A 20,122-nucleotide genomic window follows, 5' to 3' on the forward strand; every position below is an offset into this window, starting at 1 on the left:
GACTCAATGTAGTTGGACACCACTGTATTTGCCATGGCTCAAAGCTATGGAATCCTGGGATTTGTAGTTTGGTGAGGCCTGAGGAATTGTGGGAGTTTGGTAAGGTACAGTACTCTTGGCAGACCCTGTAAAATTACAACTCTCGTGATTCCATAGCATAGAGCCATGGCAGTTAAAGTGATGTCAGGCTGCATTTATTTTACAGTGTAGATGAACTCTGAGACAGCAGGACGCAAATCCACACTCAGTCCTAAAGCTCCACCAGCAGCTGGATTTCGCCTTGAGATCTCTCTCCCCAGCATGACGTTGCCTTTCTCTTTCTAGGGAGCCGAGATGCGACCCTCTTCCCCTTTAAAAGGCTGACCAAAGGCGGGCTCCCCTCTTCATGAATGGAACCTTCCCCTCCCAAATTTCCCCTCCCCAAACGTTCCCTCTGTGGTCGAGTTCATTCTGCCTCAAGAAAGGGGGGGGGGAATGAGGGAAGAGTGCATTTCCCAATCCTTCCTAGCCATATTTCCCAATCTTTTCTAGCCATCGCTCTGGGAATGGTCTCTTCCTGGCTTCTCTCCCCTTGAAGTCACAGAGGCTTTTTGGGGAGGAGGCCCCCGCGTTGCAGTTGGCCCTTTGCAGCAATGGGAGCGGCGGGGAAGGAAGAGGCGGGGGGATGCAGTTCGGGCAAGGAGGAGGAGACTTCCCTGCTGTGGCGGCCAGGAGCCTCATCCTCATCCCCATCCCCACCCTGGGAGAAGAGCCCCGTTTGCTAAGGAGACCCAAACGCTGGCCAAGATTGAGGCCAACTCTTTGCACCCCAGCGCCCTCGCCATGTCCACCAAAGCGGAGCAGTGTAAGTCGGGGCCCTCCTTGGAGAAGGGCGGAGGAGAGAAAGGGGAGAGGGAGGTCTCTATGGAAGAGCAAAGGATGTCATGTTTAGCCTTGGGTCCCATCTCCAAGATGATATCCCATTAGGTCAAGGAGGCAAAGGGGGACGGAGGCGTTGGGCGCTCTCCATGGTGCTGAATGCGCACCCAGGGCCCAGAAGCAAGGAAATCCAGGAGCTTCACATTCAAGGGAACTTCTCCCTCTCTTCGGCCTCTTCTGCTCCCAGCGCATTAAGATGCATATGTGTCTTTACATCCTTGTAGCTGCTCATATATAATATACAATCCATACTATCCAAGAGCCCTACAGTTTCCCTCTCTTCGGCCTCTTCTGCTCCCATAGCATTAAGATGCATATGTACCTTTACATCATTGTAGCTATTCATATATAGTACATAATCCATACTATCCAAGAGCCTTACAGTTTCCCTTTCTTTGACCTCTTCTGCTCCCATAGCATTAAGATGCATATGTAGCTGCCCATATGTAGCTGTATTGTAGCTGCTCATATATAATGTACAATCCATATTATCCAAGAGCCTCACAGTTTCCCCCTTTTTGGCCTCTTCTGCTCCCATAGCATATGTTTATTTACATGACTGTAGCAGCCCATGCAATCCATACAATCCAGGAGCCTCACAGTCTCTACAGTGTTTTTCCCTCTCTTTGACCTCTTCTGCTCCCATAGCATTGAGATGCATTTGTTTTTTTAGGTTCCTGTAGCTGCCCATTTATGATATATCCATACAAACCAGGCGCCTCGCATCTCTACACTCTACATCCCTTCCTCTATCGCTCTCTTCTGCTCCCATAGCATTAAGATGTACATGTATATTTACATCCTTGTAACTGCTCATATATAATATACAATCCATACTATCCAAGGGCCTTACAGTTACCCTCTCTTTGGCCTCTTCTACTCTCATAGCATTAAGATGCACATGTATATTTACATCCTTGTAACTGCTCATATATAATATACAATCCATACTATCCAAGGGCCTTACAGTTACCCTCTCTTTGGCCTCTTCTACTCTCATAGCATTAAGATGCACATGTATATTTACATCCTTGTAACTGCTCATATATAATATTCAATCCATACTATCCAAGGGCCTTACAGTTACCCTCTCTTTGGCCTCTTCTACTCTCATAGCATTAAGATGCACATGTATATTTACATCCTTGTAACTGCTCATATATAATATACAATCCATACTATCCAAGGGCCTTACAGTTACCCTCTCTTTGGCCTCTTCTACTCTCATAGCATTAAGATGCACATGTATATTTACATCCTTGTAACTGCTCATATATAATATACAATCCATACTATCCAAGGGCCTCACAGTTACCCTCTCTTTGGCCTCTTCTGCTCTCATAGCATTGAGATACATATGTTTTTTTAGGTTCCTGTAGCTGCCCATTTATAATATATCCATGCAGTCCAGGAGCCTCGCATCTCTACAGTGTTTCTCCCTCTCTTTATCCTCTTCTGCTCCCATAGCATTAAGATGTACATGTATATTTACATCCTTGTAGCTACTCATATATAATACGTAATCCATACTATCCAATGGCCTCATAGTTTCCCTCTCTTTGGCCTCTTCTACTCCCATAGCATTAAGATGCACATGTATATTTACATGCCTGTAGCTGCCCATATATAATAGATCTATACAGTTCAGAAGGCTCCCAGTCTTTACAGTGTCCCCCCCCCTTTTTGGCCTCTTCTACTCCCATAGCATTAAGATATACTGTATATGTATATTTACATCCATGTAGCTGCCCATGTATAATATATCCATGCAATACAGGAGCCTCACAGACTGTCCAGTGTTTCTCCCTCTCTTTGGCCTTTTCTGCTGCCATGCCATTAAGAGGCATCTGTATCGACATACATATTTGCATCCCTGTAGCTGCCCATGTAGAGTATCCAATCAATTCAATCCACGAGTCTCATAGTTTCCCCATTTCACATTTTCTGCTACCACTGCATTCAGATGCATGAGTATATTTACATCCCTGTACCTTCCCAACTATTATATACAATCCATACAACCCAAGAGCCTCACAGTTTCTCTCTCTTTGTTGTCTTCTGCTGCAATGACCTTAACAGGCATATGTATTGACATGTATGTTTCCTTCCCTGTAGCTGCCCATGTATAGTATACAATTCAAGAGTCTCATAGTTTTCCCCTTTAGCCTCTTCTGCTACCACAGCATTAAGATGAATGTATATATTTACATCCCTGTACCTGCCCATCTATGCGATGTACTACCCATACAATCTAAGACCTTCACAATCTCAACAGTTCTTCTCCCCTCCTCTTTAGTGTCTTCTGCTGCCTTGGCATTAAAGATATATCTGTAGCTACCCATCCATTTGAGGATTGAACTGTGCTTGAATTTTTCATCTTCCACGCATGTACTTCTGAGTCTAACCAAGGACATGCAGGCCTTAGATCACATCTCTCACTTTTTTCTTTTGCTGTGCTTGATCGGATTCTGTTGCCAGATTGTGAAAATCTTTCTGCTCTTTTGGAAAAAAGACACTGTTTTAAAAATGCACTTATGTTTGGGATATTTCTTCCCGTACTTGCCATTATGTATGTTTTTAGGCTAGGTTTTTTAAAAAAGTCTTTCTCTGTGCCTCTGCAAGCTACCGGTGAGGTAATATTTACATGCTCAGATAAGTGGAGATGTAACTGGAGGAAAGGAGGGATTGGTCAGAGCCATCAATGCAAGCTGGTTGTTTCTAAGACACCCTATCAAGTCACTGCAATGGAGAGTCAGCTGACTGTTTCAGGAGCTTGATTGACCAGCATTGAATGAAATGGTAGAGCAGAACCATGGAAACACTGGATTGTAGGGAACCTATAGAGACACAGGATAGACCAATTCCTGTCCCAATATTTGATATCTTATAACTAAAGTATCCATGACTCTTTCTTTCTGATACAGTGATTCCCAACCTTTGATCCTCCTGTTGTTTTAGACTTCAACTCCCAGAAATCACAGCCATATTATCAGCTGTTAGGAATTGTGGGAACTGAAGTCCAAAACACCTGGAGGGCAAGAACCAGTGATAGGAAGAAATTTCTAGAATCTCCCTTACAAGCTTCACCCATGTTATCTGATATTCCTAATGTACAGCTGTTCAACCTTTCTGAAGTTTAAAACAATGTCCTTGATGGATAGCCCTATTTAAGAACGAAAGGTACCTGTTGACTTTTCAGATAAATTATGTCACTGATGATTGCTGTTTTTCGATTTTGACTTACGCCAACTCTCTCTTAGGGGCTTCAGTTATTCTGAGGAGATTTGTCATTGCATTCCTTTTAGGCTAAGAGTGCGATGTGCTCAAGGTCACCCAATGGATTTTCATGGCTGAGCAAGGATTCCAATCCTGCTGAGTCCAGCACCATGTTGACTCACATTTATGATAAGAATGCAGAATCAGAAGATATTCTAGTTCGTAACTAAAAATGGAGTGATACATAGATAAGGTTTCTGAACAAATACTGTTGGGATTCAACCCCACACTGCCCAAATCTCAAGTCCCCAGTAAGGAGCAGTTAGTTTAGTATACACTAAGAGGTTCCCTTCCTGTATGACAGTTGGAAATGTATCTATTTCTTCTCTCCTCTCTGTTTCTGCTCTCATTCTGATTGGTTGTGTAGAATGAATACTCTTCTACTGCAAGCCTTTTAAAACCTGACTTCTATTTCTTACATTGGAGTATGTGCTGTGTGCTTTGAGATCTCTCTCTATGTGTGTGTCAGAGAGATGTAGTGATTGGTCATCCCCGCCCCCTTTGAAACCTTAGAAGAGATGGGTGTTAAAGTAGCTTAGACCCAGTTCCTTACCATGAAGAAATGCAGTTATTTCTTATTATTGTAAATAGACCTTTTGTGGATTTTTAAGATTGGACTCTGCCTAAGCTCTAAATTCTTTATAGCCACAACCAACGGCACTTCACGTTTTGCTCGCTAATGAACTGAATGCTCAACTTTAAGTATCCTGTTTGATAGTTGGACGCTCTGCTATATTTTAGGGTCATTTTCCCCTAACAAGTACTTCTTAGCCTTTTCCTAGAAACCCTCAATGAAGAGGACATACAATCTTCTGAAGAAGATATAATAGAACCTTGTGATCTATTTGGTCCAAAACCAGGGAAACTAGGAATATTATTCTTGACTACATTTTCTGAATGGCAATAAAGGAATTTCTCCTTGTCTCCCTTTCTAGTGTTTTCTGGAAACCTTTCCCATCAATGCTGTCAATTAATTTATTAGAATACCGATTATTGAAATGTGACTTATAACAATTTTCAGCTTATTATGATTCTAAGTTGAGCCTAACATGGCATGGTCTGTTCAGAGAGAATTGACATTGCCTTCTTCTGAGGCTGAGAAAGTGTGGCTTGCCCAAGGTCATACAATGGGTGTCTGTGACTGAGTGGGGATTTGAACCATGGTCTTCCAAGAGGCTTAGTTCATCTGGCAACACTATGCTGAAGCTTAAAATATTGGTATCTTGCTATATATCATGAACTCTCCTGGTGACATGTAACATAATATTATAATTTAATGAAATTGATACTATGGAATTGTGGCTCATTGATATTAAATGATCAAGTTATTTTAATGGAAAATTTTGTCAATTCTCTTTTTCTTCTACCTCCTACATTTATCTGAAGAAATTCTGGGGGCTCCATATGGAGACCCAGGGGAGACTGGGGAATTTATATATGATAGTCCCCACTAAAATAGACCCATTGGATTAATGAAAGTTATCAACTTAACAAGTTCCACTTGATTCGGGGGACCTATCTTGCTTGGACTAAATATTGCACCAGGTTTAGGCAAAATGTGGCCTTCTAAGTATTGTTGGACTGCTACATTGCATATTCACAACATTGACTGTGCAATTTAGGTCTGATGGACATTGCAGTACACCATCTGGAGAGCTGAGCATTGTCCACCAATGAATGGCACTGAGATCCCTTTCAGTGACCACTTTCCTTTTGGTCATTTGGTCATACTGGAACTTTCCAATGTTCTTCTTTCTCTCAAGCGTCCTGTACAAAGCCTTTTGACTGTCAGAAATGGAGTCCTCCATTTTCTCAGGCCTGCTACACTGTCTCAGCTCAGGATTGGGTGGAGAGAGGTTACATCTGGGATTGAAACTGTTGTGAGTGCATCCCAGGTGGGATCAGGAGACTTGTGAGGAATCCTAGCTGAAGTGACCTTGGGCTGGTTTACGCATTGATATCATTTATATACCAATTGATTCTACAAGGACATAGCATCCGATAACTCCCACGGAGAAGGCTTTTGTACTTCTAAAAATCAGGTCATGACTCATTATAGAGTAATATGTTTGGTCCTCTTTCTGTGTTGTTTTCGTGGGTGTGTGACATCCAAGACTAAAGCAGTGAGACTGGAGTTATAGCAATCGGTTTAGCAACAAGAGGAAAGGAGCATTTAAGTTTCGCATTTTATCAGTGCTTTAACACTTGTCTTACCTCCAACCACTGTTTGAGGAAGTTCCTTTCTTGGGCTGCAGCTCTCAGAAACTTATGTAGCCATGCTGGTTGGGGGATTTGGGGCTTTATAGTCCAAAAAAGAAACAATTCAATCCCTCTGCAATTACATAATCATCTGATTTTGCATTTTTTGTCCTCTCTGAAAGTGCCAAACTGGAGACAAATGTATAAAACCATACACATCTTACATCAAGTATGCAGCCAAAATATGCTCACACTTGCCATTTGTCCACCCCAATATTTTCTGATCTGCAGTGGACCAGCCTATGGTGCTGTTTGAGATAGGGAACAATACACCCCCCCTTCTTATTTGATGTACAATAGACTCACTAATGGTTTTTTCAATGGGTGGGTAGCTTCTACCACACCCTAAGGCAGCTGAATAGTTCGAGTGATGTAGAGAAAATATCTTGAGTGGATCACCAATCTTTTCAAACACCTTGCTACTGCTTCTTTGCATCTGCCACCTGAGATGATCTCAATCTGTATAATGGACCTGGAAGATGTCCAAGTCTTGGTTTTGAGCTAACCTCAATTTCAGTGATCAGAGAATTCCTTATAAGGTGACAATGATACACTGGTTGAAAGAAACTGAAAGGACTAACTTTCCATGTCCAGTTTTCATATACCAGAAAGAGGGCACACAAGGCTTAGGGCTGACAAACAGCCTTTCTGATGTCTGTACAAAGGGACATGCAAGGATGCAGGCATTGAGCACTCTTTCTTCTTCTTTCTAGTTTGTTGTCTAAGGTGAAACCCTTTAGAGGTCTGATCTTGGAAGTTAGCCTGGGTGGAAGAAAAATAACAGAATTTTCCAGAGGAGACAACAACCTATAAGCAACTTTTGAATAGGTTGTGGGGAACATGTGGTCTCTTCACAGTGCAAGTCAGCAAATGCAATTGTGAAGGATCATGACACTCAGCAAAATACATATTTGTGGTTGTGTATTTCTGCATAGCAGAGGATTGTATTGGATTGTATGGCAGCGGTGTTCTCTTCCAACTCTATGGTCTTGTTGGGAGCATAGAATGATTCAACATTTGTTAGCCATCTCTCCTTTCCTGCAAAACATGGTTTTGGGACCAGGCATTTGGACAGCAGGCTTAACAGAAGTTGCAATGGGTTGTTGTAGGTTTTTCGGGGTATATGGCAATGTTCTGGAGGCATTCTCGCCTGGCGCTTTGCCTGTATTTATGGCAAGCATCCTCAGAAGTAGTGAGGTGAAGTTGCAATGTTATATTTGAATTGATAATGCAGAGGCTTAGTATTGGGTCTCTCAATTGAACTTGGATGCAATTATATTGTTATTGTTATTAACAATGTTCTAAATTCTTGTGGGTTTTTTTGGGCTATATGGCCATGTTCTAGAGGCATTTCTCCTGACGTTTCGCCTGCATCTATGGCAAGCATCCTCAGAGGTGAGGTCTGTTGGAACTGGGAAAAAGGGTTTATATATCTGTGGAATGACCAGGGTGAGACAAAGGACTTTTGTCAGTTGGGCTAGGTGTGAATATTTCTTTTGTCTCACCCTGGTCATTCCACAGATATATAAACCCTTTTTCCCAGTTCCAACAGACCTCACCTCTGAGGATGCTTGCCATAGATGCAGGCAAAACGTCAGGAGAAATGCCTCTAGAACATGGCCATATAGCCCGAAAAACCACACAAGAACTTAGTGATTCCAGCCATGAAAGCCTTCGACAATACAATGTTCTAAATGTTTTAAATGACTATCTTATAATTAAATGTTTTAATTAATGTGAATCTGTGTTTATATTGTTATGGTGTATACGTTGGCATCAAATTGTAAGCTGCCCTGAGTCCCCCCTCGGGGGTTGAGAAAGATGGGGTATAAATGTCTGAAATAAATAAATAAATAAAGATAGCCTTACATGCAATTTGCTTTTCAATTTAAGCCCACACTTTCTGTTTCACAAATGGTTGCTGCACACATCCATTATGATGGGTCTGCTTTGATCCTCAACCAGCACCATAAAGAAAGACTCGAGCATCTGAGTGGTGTTTATTTATAAGTGGAGGGTGTACTGTATACAGAAATGAAACCAGAAAAGAAAAGAAAAAGAGGAACTTGTGCCAATGAAAATCCCCAAAAAGTTTGCAAGGGCTTGCTGGCAAAAAAACCTCACCATTGCTGAACATTCAGCATTCCCATATTTCACTCACTGGCTTTCTGGTCATGCATTGCTGTCAAATGGTTCTATGGTAGATGGGTCCTGGGATGGGTACAGTCTCCCTTATCCTACTCTGGTCTTACCAGAAGCACATTAGAGCAGCAGTGAGATTTGTACAATGATATCTAAAGGTCTTTAGCTGATTGTAGAAGTCATAATGGAACAAACAAGACAAGGTGATCTTGGATGATGGAGGTCTCAGTTTGGTGCCTTGGCATTATTAAAAGCAGAGGGATATAACACACAATTTTTCTGATATTTTGGGATGCAACTTCTATGAGCTCTAGGCAGGATTGTCAATGGCAAGCGGAATGTCAGAGTTGTAGTCTCAATGGCACTGGCTCGCTTTATTCTGGTTGAATAACATCTCCCCCCCCCCCCCCACCATTATTTCAATCTGTCTCAGTGTGAAAAAATTATACATGATGAAGGAAATTTGAATTCATTTTTGATTAAGAACATAAACATCCTATAACATCAGCATGCATTAAAAAAGTGTTGATGACCGTTCTTTCAGACCTGGGTTATGTTTCTCTGCCTGAAATCAGATCTGCAATTTTCTTGTACATTTTTTCAGTTTCCTCATTCTGATTACTCATCCAATAGATAACTCTTCCATGTTTATTTTTAATCTAATCTTTGTTGACACAATCTGCTGTATCAATATGCTTCCACAGTGAGGTGCAATGTGTTTGCACAGTTAGAAAAACACACAGAACAGTTCCATGACCTACTTGGGAAGGGCATTGATTTCTATGTTCAACCAAAAAAATTCAGTGTGTTCTGTGAGATATGCATCTCTGTATTCAGGGGCGCAGCTACACTGTGGAATTAATGCAGTTTGAGACCACGTTAACTGCCATGGCTCAATGTGATGGAATCTTGGGATCTGTCATTGGTAAGGCACAGTACCCTATGGCAAAGAAGACTTAACACCTTCTTAAACAACAATTCCAATGATTCCATGGCATTAATTCATGGCAGTTAAAGTACTGTTAAATTGTATTGATTCTATAGTTTACAGATTGATTAGAAGCAGAATGACAGAGAAACAGAGAACTCTTCTATTGAGACAGGAGGTTGGACCATCTAGCCTTCTATTATTAACTCTAATTCTAAAAAAAATTCAGGATTTTAGGCAGGATTTTTTCCTGGCCTGGCCTGTTGGGGAGAGTCCAGCTATCATCATCATCATCATCATCATCATCACCACCATCACCACCACCACCACCACCACCACCACCATTTCTCACTTTTATCTCTTGATTGAGACACTAAGCGTTTATTTATTTGTGGCCTCCCAGCCAAAGCAACATAACTTCATTTCTGAAATCAGCCGACATCAGGTGAATTCAGGGTGATAGGGCTTTCCTTGTCACTCAATAGTGGCTGGTGGCTGTCACCTCAATCAAGGAGTGAATTTATTCCAAATTATACAAGGGCCTCTAGTGCTGGATCCTATTCCTAAAGAGACTCAGTAATGTGGACAACTCGTCGCTGCTGCTGCCGCCGCCGTTGTTATCTGTCTTCAAATTATTTCTGACTTATGGAAACTCTAAGGCAGTGGTTCTCAACCTGTGGGTCCCCAGATGTTTTTGGCCTTCAACTCCCAGAAATCCTAACAGCTGCTAAACTGGCTGGGATTTCTGGGAATTGTAGGCCAAAAACATCTGGGGACCCCAGGTTGAGAACCACTGCTCTAAGGCAGTGGTTCCCCAGGTGTTTTGGCCTACAACTCCCAGAAATCCATGCCAGTTTACCAGCTGTTAGGATTTCTGGGAGTTGAAGGCCAAAACATCTGGGGATCCACAGGTTGAGAACCACTGCTCTGTGACATATCTAGGGTTACTCATGGTTTCTGTGCTCAAGCAGGGAATAGAGCTTTGGTCTCCAAGTTGTGGTTCAGTGTTCAAGCCACTACACCACACTGGCTTCTGGACAAGTAAGTTAACCAAAACTTGGAATGGATTTGCTTAAGGGGGGCAAAGTCATTTTAATGTGGATCATGAAGATTGTCAGCAGTCCAGTTGTGGTGAGTATAGATTTTTTTTTTGGTGCATGTAGATAAACCTGCACTTGTGCTCCTTGCCTGCCTTTTTTTTGTAAACACCTTGTCTATTTTGCTTGGAATCCAACAACTTTATCCATTGCTATGTATCACTTCTTTGAGCGCCAATCAATCCTTGTGCCATCACTTTCCTTAGAATCCATTGTGGGCACTTAATGGCTTATTGAATTCGATTGAGGAAAACAGAGGAATATGAAATACACAGATCACCATTTTCCTTGTCAGAGTATCACAAAAGTACCCTAAATCTGGGGAAGGAGTTGGGATTTGAAGAAAAATTGGTTTGTAAAATGCACTTAACAAAGAAAAGTCATGTCTTCCCGAAGTTCCTTGTTTATACTTGATGTGTATTCTATATTGTTATTTTATTTATTGGAGACTTCCTAGTTTAATTGCTCTGCACCAATAAAGGGAGGTAGAACATGAAGTCTTGTTTGAACTCTGTGTTTTCTGGGTATTGTTTTTGTTTTAAAGTTTTACATAATAGCCACTCTGAGGCTCCTTCTGAGGACTGAAAGATGGAGTAGAAATAATTGCACAAACAAACAAATCAATTTTAAATTTTGTTATGTAAGGCTGCAATCATCGCATTGGTTTCCTAACACTTTACTTGCCTTTGTACAAATGTAGGTTGGGAAATGCCATTGTTTGAGTCTGGCAAGTCATTACAAAGAAATCTCATTAGCAATGGCTTTCAGTCTGAATGGATGTTCTTGGTAAAAAATAGACTACAACATTAGTGAATCTATTGATGTCAATAGAGTTAGGCATGTTTAAGGATGCAACTAAGATTCCTTCACCAGCACTACAGATTTGATGCAGTTGACCTCTCTATCAACTTGCAATTGCTATTAAAAACAACGAAAGCTGTAAGAAATCTCTAATTCTGGATCATATCTAGTTTTATCGTAAGCCTATTTAGGACTGTGATAAAAATGTAGAGACATTGTAGACATCTCCAACAAGAACAGAGCTAAGATGTTCTTTTCCCATTTTCTTTTCCTCAACATGACAAACTCCAGTCGCTTCCAAGATCCGATACTTGCAAGAATACCATAACCGCGTCCTTCACAACATTTATCCTGTCCCTTCTGGAACTGACATTGCAAACACTCTGAAATATTTTTCTCAAACCTTGCTAAGGTAAGCTTTAAATTATGCTCTAAAAGAAACAAAATATATAAATAATATATTGATAAAGAAATGTGATGAATGTCTTATAACAAAGGTCAGAAAGCAATCTATGACCAGGAATGGCCAGAGCTTGGGAATACTTCTTTATAAGATTATAACTCCCAGAATCCACCAGTCAGGATAGCTAGTTGCCATGCTGGCTGGGGGATTTTGGAAGCTGTAGTCCAAAAAGTAAGCTTTCCAAGCTCTGATAATTAATCAGTAACTTCAACAGTGGTTGTCCAAACTGAGTCTATATGTCGAGCAGAATGTGGTAGGAATGAGATGGACTGTATCATTTCAGGCTATATTATGGGATAACTGTTTTGTGTGTTCCCTTCCCAAATGACTCCCTGCTAATGGAAAACTAACTAATGGGGAAAATGTGTTAGCTCACCTTTTCTATAGCTCACTTTTTCCCAGTATGTCTGGTTTTCTGCTTGCAGGAAGTGATTGGAACTTTCAGAACAGGGGTTATTATATACATTTTAGTATGATTTGGTCCATCCTTAATTTTCTATCAATCTCTTTCTGCTCTGGGATATATTAAAGACTGGTAAATGCCTTGTTAATCAGCAGCAAATGTGAAACTAAACTGCTTGGCACTGGGAAATACTCAGAGTTTCTCTGAAGTAACTTGAATGGCCAAACTCAAGGCTAGGGGATCTATAAGGTAGGGTCTATGCATTCATGTTAGTATCAGGGATGTCCTAAATGTTTGGTTGGTCTGAAGTTTCCATGCAGTCCCATATACAGCATGGGAAATTTGTATTGCTGTGATACAGCTACCAGAATCCTACTGTTAATTACCATGTTGGCTGTGGAATTCTGTGTGTTGTATTACAAAAAAGGGTAACTTCTCCAGTGTGCCTAAAGGATCTGATCTACGAAAGGCAACAATAATACCATTAATGTTTTAATAGTCTTTTTGAGTTTATAGGTTTTAAAAAATGTTCTGAAATCTGTTCTGAATTCAGAATTTGGTTAATCCCATCTGCAGTCTAATACACAAAATGTTTTTTTAAAAAAAGAGTTTCAGTGCTATTTAGATGTAAGCATGCCAGGTGTCTTCATATCTAGATTCTTAACCCAAAGCTTGGAAAAGTTACTTCTGGGGATTGCAAGTTCAAGAAATTCCCAGTTAGAGGTGTGAATGGTTCCCAGACTTGGGTCCAGCGATGTGAAGGGATCCTAGACTATTGGACTACTGATCCCAGAAGCCCTAGCTAGAATGGCCAATGGCCAGAAATTATGGGAGTTGTAGTTCAATCAGATTTGACAGTGAAGATTTAAAAACTGATTCCAGAGATTTTTCTGCTATTCTATATGGTAAGAATATAGAGCAGAATTTGACATGTAAAACCACCACAAAATGTTATGCGACAGTCAATGATTTGCCAATAATATTGATTATTTTCACAAGCAGTCTATACCACTTTTTGGGCATGGCATTTTGTGACTGATTTTTACATAAGTATGTTCTTGGGAAACAGAATAATAGAAATACAAGACTGGTTAGTCTGAACGTTGTTAAACCTTCTGCCCGAGGGAAAAGGTAGATCCATCTCCAATATATTTGTAAGGCCTCCGACAAAAATAACCACTGGATAATACAACCTAGAACTTCTTACCTCACCTTTGCTGGCTTATGTTGTGATAGCTCCATTGCCTCTGAATATTTGATCAAGTGCTTTCCTGTCCTCACATGCTAGACATGGGGTAAGCCCAAAACATAGAGGCTGGTTTGGGTTTTTTTAGAAGGCATTCAAAAAATAAAGCCTGGCTTCAACATTTAGTTGCTAGTGTCTATACACACTAGTGTAGTGTCACAGGAAGTGCCCAGCACAGACTTGTGCATGTATACTTGATGTAAGTCTGGCAAAGTTCAATGGGACTCTAAACAGGCATGCTTGGAACTACAGACCATCTTGTTGTCAAAAGCTTTCATAGCTGGAATCACTGGGTTACTGTGAGTTTTCTGGGCTGTATGGCCGTGTTCCAGAAACTTTCTCTCCTGATGTTTCACCCACATCTATGGCAGACATCCTCAGAGGCTGAGGTTGAGAGGACCTCACAAGCTATGAGGATGCCTGCCACAGATGTGGGTAAAACTTCAGAAGAGAACGTTTCTGGAACATGGCCACACAGCCTGGAAAACTCACAGCAACCCATTACAGAATTGTTTCAATCATTTTATAAACCCGGGCCAGTGAGGAGGAATCATGGGTTTACCAGAAGCAATTAGATTATAATTACCAGCATCCTTGATGGTTGGCTTTAGCTGAAGAGAATGGGAGGGTTCCAAATCACCAACTTCTTTGTAGATTAAATATTCACCAGACTGTTATTGCTAATGTTAAGTGGCACATTGAAAGTTGTGATTGATCTGATGCTGCCAGTTAAGGTAGTCCATAAACAAAGGTGAAATAGACATTAGTGAAGTATTAACTCCTTTTGAGGATCAGTATAATTTGGGAGACCAGGTTGTGACAAGGCTCATTTGGTTTGCATTGAGATTCACGCTCCAATTGGCTTGCTTTTAGCTATACTTGAGACCAAACATGACCCTTTGCTTTGCAGATGTTTTGAGGGTACAGTGTTTTTGGGGAATGGAACTAAATCTTGTTTGGTTTTTAGTTGGGAAGATGGGAAAACATTAAGAAATTGAATTGTTTTTTTTCTCTCACAAACAAAACATCACATTAAAAGAATCACCATACACAGTGCATAAAACATTAATTCATTGAGTTCTGTCTTAAGTTTATTTATCTTTGAGCCAAAACATTTCTCCTCATTAAGCATGAATTAAATTTTCATGCATTCTTCATTTCAAGCTTATTTTGCCCCTAAGTTGAAGATTTACTGCTAACAGAAGAAATGTCTCACAGGGACAAAAACATCCACAACTTTCTTATTTATAGATTACCTGCTGTTCATAATTAGGCCAGGAACAAAAGTGTACTTTAAAAAGTTCTCCTTCTGAAACTGGGCTGCTCAAAGTTTTTTTTTTGAACTGCATCTTGGTGCATTGTGAGACATCATTGCTGAATGCTACTTGCATTTCAGATTTAGAACTGGGACTTGGATAAAAATTCTGGGTGATGCAGTCCAAAAAAGTAACTTTTCCAGACTCTTGATAGAGCCCCTTAACCCATATGCTCACACAGAAGTCATCACATTCATTGGGCTTCAAAGTACTCAAATCACGAGGGAGAAACAGACTAGAATGAATTTTGGAAAATGCCAATTGTCATGCAAGGATGACTGAAGCTGCCTCTACTAAAAATCATAACTCGCTTTCTGTTAGTAAATTATGCAGATTTAGGACCAACCTATATCCAATCTTGTGGGGGGGAGGTTATAATCTTCTACTGCCTCATACTAAAGCTCATGGCTTACCTGATGCAACTCCTCCAATGGAACAATGGAGAGCATGGTGATGGAGCAGAGAAGCATTGGATACTCATAAATGACATCAGCATCCAAAAACTTCTGGAATGCCCCTGGGTTGTCCCATAGGATGCCTTTCATTGTGCATTCAGCTATAGCATTAGTTCCCAACCTTTGGTTCTCCAGGTGTTTTGGACTTCAACTCCCAGAAATCCTAGACAACTGCTAGGAACTGTGGGAACTGAAGTCCAAAACACCTGGAGGAGCAAAGTTTGGGAACTACTGAGCTATAGGAACATCACCCCATCTCCAGTGGTCTGTAAATGGGCATATTTGGGGGCCAGACTGCCAGCTAAAAAGTGGGGTTTTGCTGTCTATGGCAGATGAAAAGATGTGTTATACTCTACAATTTGAGTTGCCAGATAGAAAAGTGGTGAGGATTCCAGTTCTTTTAATGATTGTGTAGAATAGGAAATTTCAGCCAGTGTGGCTTGTCAAGCAACCAAGTAAGAAGCAACATTGGCTGAAATTTCCTGGAAGCTTCCCTCAGATGTGCCTGATGAGACCAATAGCCCTAAACATCTGGTCACAGTCACAACCCCCTTCTACCTATCAATAATAGGTGGCTTCCATGTTAGTAACATGGGACGTTTTCATACCAGCATTATAGAATGGAGACTATCATCTTCCAATTGTCTAATCTGCTTCCGATCGTTCAGAATTCTGCTCTGTTTACGGAAGCCAAGGACTTCTCTAGCTTACAATATCAAAGGCTCCGCCCTGAACTACATTTCCCAAATTTTGCAGGAGTGGCTCAAACGATCGACAGACGATAGCCTCAGTTCTATAACTCTGATGGGAAAACATTGTCAGTGAACATCTTTTGTGGTGCAATGTGTTAAACCCTTGTGCCGGCAGGACTGAAGACCGACAGGTTGCAGGTTCGAATCCAGGGAGAGTGTGGATGAGCTCTCTCTGTCAGCTCCGGCTCCCCGTGCGGGGAGATGAGAGAAGCCTCCTACAAGGATGGTAAAACATCAAAACATCTGGGTATCTCCTGGGCAATGTCCTTGCAGATGGCCAATTCTCTCACACCAGAAGCAACTTGCTGTTTCTCAAGTTGCTCCTGACACAAGCAAAATCCAGACTTTAAAGGAGCTATTCAGAGTCCTGAAGCCTATCTCCCAAGTAGATTTAGCACTTTGAATATCACCTTACAAGTGGACTTAGACCCAGTGTAGATTCGGCACCCTAATAACGTGGAAGCCATTAGCTGTTACTGCTATACATTCTTGTCTGGAAATAAGTCCCTTGTAATGCAATGGTATTTACTACTGAGTAGACATGTATAGGACTGTATGGTTGGATGAACTACAAGCTAGGACTAATGATAGTTAGTTAGAGTCTGGCATCTTCTGGAAGGCCATAAGCTGCCTGGTGTTGTTCCAGTAGAATTACTTCCACAAAAGCAATGTTTGGTACAATGGGGCTGGGGAATCTTAGCCCCTCGGGTACTTTTGTTGATAGGTTGGACGTTTCCATTGTTTTGGTCATGATGACTGCCAGCTGGAATCCCAAATGCCCCTTGTGGGATGTTTGAAATCTGTTTTCCACATGAAAAGTGTATATACTCATGTGAATGCCTAGAAATTGTAGTCAAAATTGCCCTCCAAAATGGAGTCAACTTTTATCAATATGGAACAATCTCCTTCTCCGAATAGAGTGGTGAAAGGCAAGGGCTTAGTCTGTCCAGGGAGAACCTAAAAGAAGCACTGACCAATCTACTCCCTTTAGTACACTGCTGCTTCTGGCCTTTTTGAACAGAAAATGGTGGTGGTAGTATTAGTCAGGGCAGGTGGCCTCCAGAGGTGGGTCTGACACTTTCTCCTCTCCATGGAATGACCCTCAACTTATCCATGAGTCACATCAAAAAATCTATAATTTTGGCCCCCAAACCTGCCCTCGAGTTATATACATGAGCATATGTGGCTATTTGTATAGTTACTGCAGCCAGATGTCATTTTAAATGTTATTGCTCCATTCGACATAGTTTTGAAGTTGTAGGTTGATGATGTACTTAGAATTCTGAGCTAGAAAACAAAAAATACAAATCCTAGGATTCTGCAGGATGAAACCATTACAGATAGAGAAGTATGATTATATAATGGTATAACTTTATAATGGAAAAATATTCCAAATTAAGAGGTGGGCTATGTAGTTTAGAGACCCCGGTGGCACAGCGGGTTAAACTGCTGAGCTGCTGAACTTGCTGACCAAAAGGTCAGTGGTTCGAATCTGGGGAGGGGATGAGCTCCTACTGTTAGCCCCAGCTTCTTCCAACCTAGCAGATCGATAGCATGCAAATTTGAGTAGATAAATAGGTACCCCTTCTATTGGAAGGTAACGGTGCTCCATGCAGTCATGCTGGCCGTTTGACCTTGGAAGTTTCTATGGACAACATTGGCTCTTAGGCTTAGAAATGGAGATGAGCACCAACCCCCAGAGTCAGACACGACTAGACTTAATGTCAAGGGAAAACCTTTACCTTTCATAGAATCATAGAATAATAGAATCTAAGAGTTGGAAGAGACCTCATGGGCCATCCAGTCCAACCCCCTGCCAAGAAGCAGGAACATCGCATTCAAATAACCCCCAACAGATGGCCATCCAGCCTCTGTTTAAAAGCTTCCAAAGAAGGAGCCTCCACCACACTCTGGGGCAGAGAGTTCCACTGCTGAACAGCTCTCACAGTCAGGAAGTTCTTCCTCATGTTCAGATGGAATCTCCTCTCTTGTAGTTTGAAGCCATTGTTCCGCGTCCTAGTCTCCAGGGAAGCAGAAAACAAGCTTGCTCCCTCCTCCCTGTGGCTTCCTCTCACATATTTATACATGGCTATCATATCCCCTCTCAGCCTTCTCTTCTTCAGGCTAAACATGCCCAGCTCCTTAAGCCGTTACTCATAGGGCTTGTTCTCCAGACCTTTTATCATTTTAGTCGCTCTCCTCTGGACACATTCCAGCTTGTCAATATCTCTCTTCAATTGTGGGGCCCAGAATTGGACACAATATTCCAGGTGTGGTCTAACCAAAGTGGAATAGAGGGGTAGCATTACTTCCCTAGATCTAGACACTATGCTCCTATTGATGCAGGCCAAAATCCCATTGGCTTTTTTTGCCGCCACATCACATTGTTGGCTCATGTTTAACTTGTTGTCCACGAGGACTCCAAGATCTTTTTCACACGTACTGCTCTCGAGCCAGGCATCCCCCATTCTGTATCTTTGCATTTCGTTTTTCCTGCCAAAGTGGAGTATCTTGCATTTGTCACTGTTGAACTTCATTTTGTTAGTTTTGGCCCATCTCTCTAATCTGTCAAAATTGTTTTGAATCCTGCTCCTGTCCTCTGGAGTATTGGCTATCCCTCCCAATTTGGCTTACTATGCAGTCTAACATCCAGATATTACATTGCAATCCCATCATTCCTTACTATTGGCTATGCTAGTTAGGACTGGTGGAAAGCTGCAGTTAAAAAATGGAGACTCGAGACCCTGTTCTCTATCTCTGTTCAAAATGTTCTTTTTAGTACACCCCTCAAAGAGAGAGACCAGCATTGGCAGGGTCTTATTACTTTGGCTAGTGGAGTCTGGCCTAAAGTATAAGATTTCCCAGCATGAAGATCCAAGAGAGGGCAAAAATGACCCTTGGCCTCCTATATATTCTCCCAGCCCACCCACTCTCTTCAAGGGATCTTCAATCAGGGAATGCTCCTGTCAATTGGAGTAGGAATCTGAATCCAATCCATTCATTGCAAAAGTCCTGCCTCCCCCCCCCCTCCCCAGCTATGTTAATCCACAGAAGCACATAAGATTGCATATTTTAAAACAAAGCCACCACAACTTGGTTAAGTACCCTAAGTCACAATAGCAAGAGTAGCACACAACCATGTTTTGTTGTTGGGACACACCTATATCACATCTACTGTGAGGATAGCAACTAAATTAAGAGTGAATAAAAATTGAGTGTGGGAGAGGACAACATTATGGTCTCTGTTAACTTACTACTTACTACTAATTAGGTGATCCCTCGTTGCTCGAGAATGATGGTTCTCCAAGTGTAGTCTCTTGGTGGTGGGGTCTGTAGGTGGCTGTGGAGCCCTATTTTTGATCTGCATGTTCTTCTGCAGTGAAGACATTGGTTTCCAGGTGGAATTGGTCAGGGTTGGCTTGATGCGCCTTCCTCATGGCACATTTCTCCCTTTCTCCTTCCATTCGCGCATCTTCGAATTCTGCAGCCCTGCTGATCACAGCTGACCTCTGGTCTCTGTGAATCAGTAGTTCTGGTATATTGTCCCTCTGAGCTCTGGCTCCACAACAATGGTGTTCAAAGCAGGGAAGTAAATCTGAGCCAAACGAACAATTTAAGGATTTTTCTCCTTGCTGTAAAAAGCACAATGAAGGGGGGGGGGGGGGGCTTGTGCAGAATATGTTTTCTGTGAAGAGTTGTTTTCTTTGCAGAAAATAACATTCATGTGCAGAATATAGTTTACTTGCACAAACTGCTCATGTGCGGGGTTTTTTTTTTTTTTTTTGCACAGAATAAGTTCCCAACTACATCCAGAATTCTGCTTGGTGGGAGATTCTGACATTTGGACACCCCTTTTTATCAAGGGTTTGGATACTTATAAATATTCCTGTCATGCCTAGTTTGTCGATTATAGCAGTTGCCATCTTAGAAAAGTCCTCCTTTCTTCTTCTAAGATGGCCCCTGCTACCTATAGTTCTTTTAAAACTCTATTCTGTTGCCTGCTTAACCAAAATACCCTTTGAACTGATAAAAAAAGATTTCAGTTGACTAATTGCACTAATTGGCT

At 41.5% G+C, this 20,122-nt stretch overlaps 1 protein-coding gene across 5 annotated transcripts in view; it reads left to right on the forward strand.

Annotated features, from left to right (window-relative positions):
• Positions 1-461: 461 nt before the first annotated feature.
• Positions 462-20,122, forward strand: part of UNC79 (unc-79 homolog, NALCN channel complex subunit) — a 142,074-nt gene continuing 122,413 nt past the window's right edge. For all 5 annotated transcript variants that reach the window (XM_060756353.2, XM_060756362.2, XM_060756380.2 and 2 more), the window contains exons 1-2: positions 462-844; positions 11,713-11,833. In XM_060756353.2, the coding sequence (XP_060612336.2) occupies positions 823-844; positions 11,713-11,833 (143 nt within the window). In that variant the 5' untranslated portion in view covers positions 462-822. The remainder of the gene's footprint in view (positions 845-11,712; positions 11,834-20,122) is intronic.

This window comes from Anolis sagrei, chromosome 1 (assembly GCF_037176765.1).
Source record: "Anolis sagrei isolate rAnoSag1 chromosome 1, rAnoSag1.mat, whole genome shotgun sequence".
NCBI classification, from domain to species: domain Eukaryota; kingdom Metazoa; phylum Chordata; class Lepidosauria; order Squamata; family Dactyloidae; genus Anolis; species Anolis sagrei.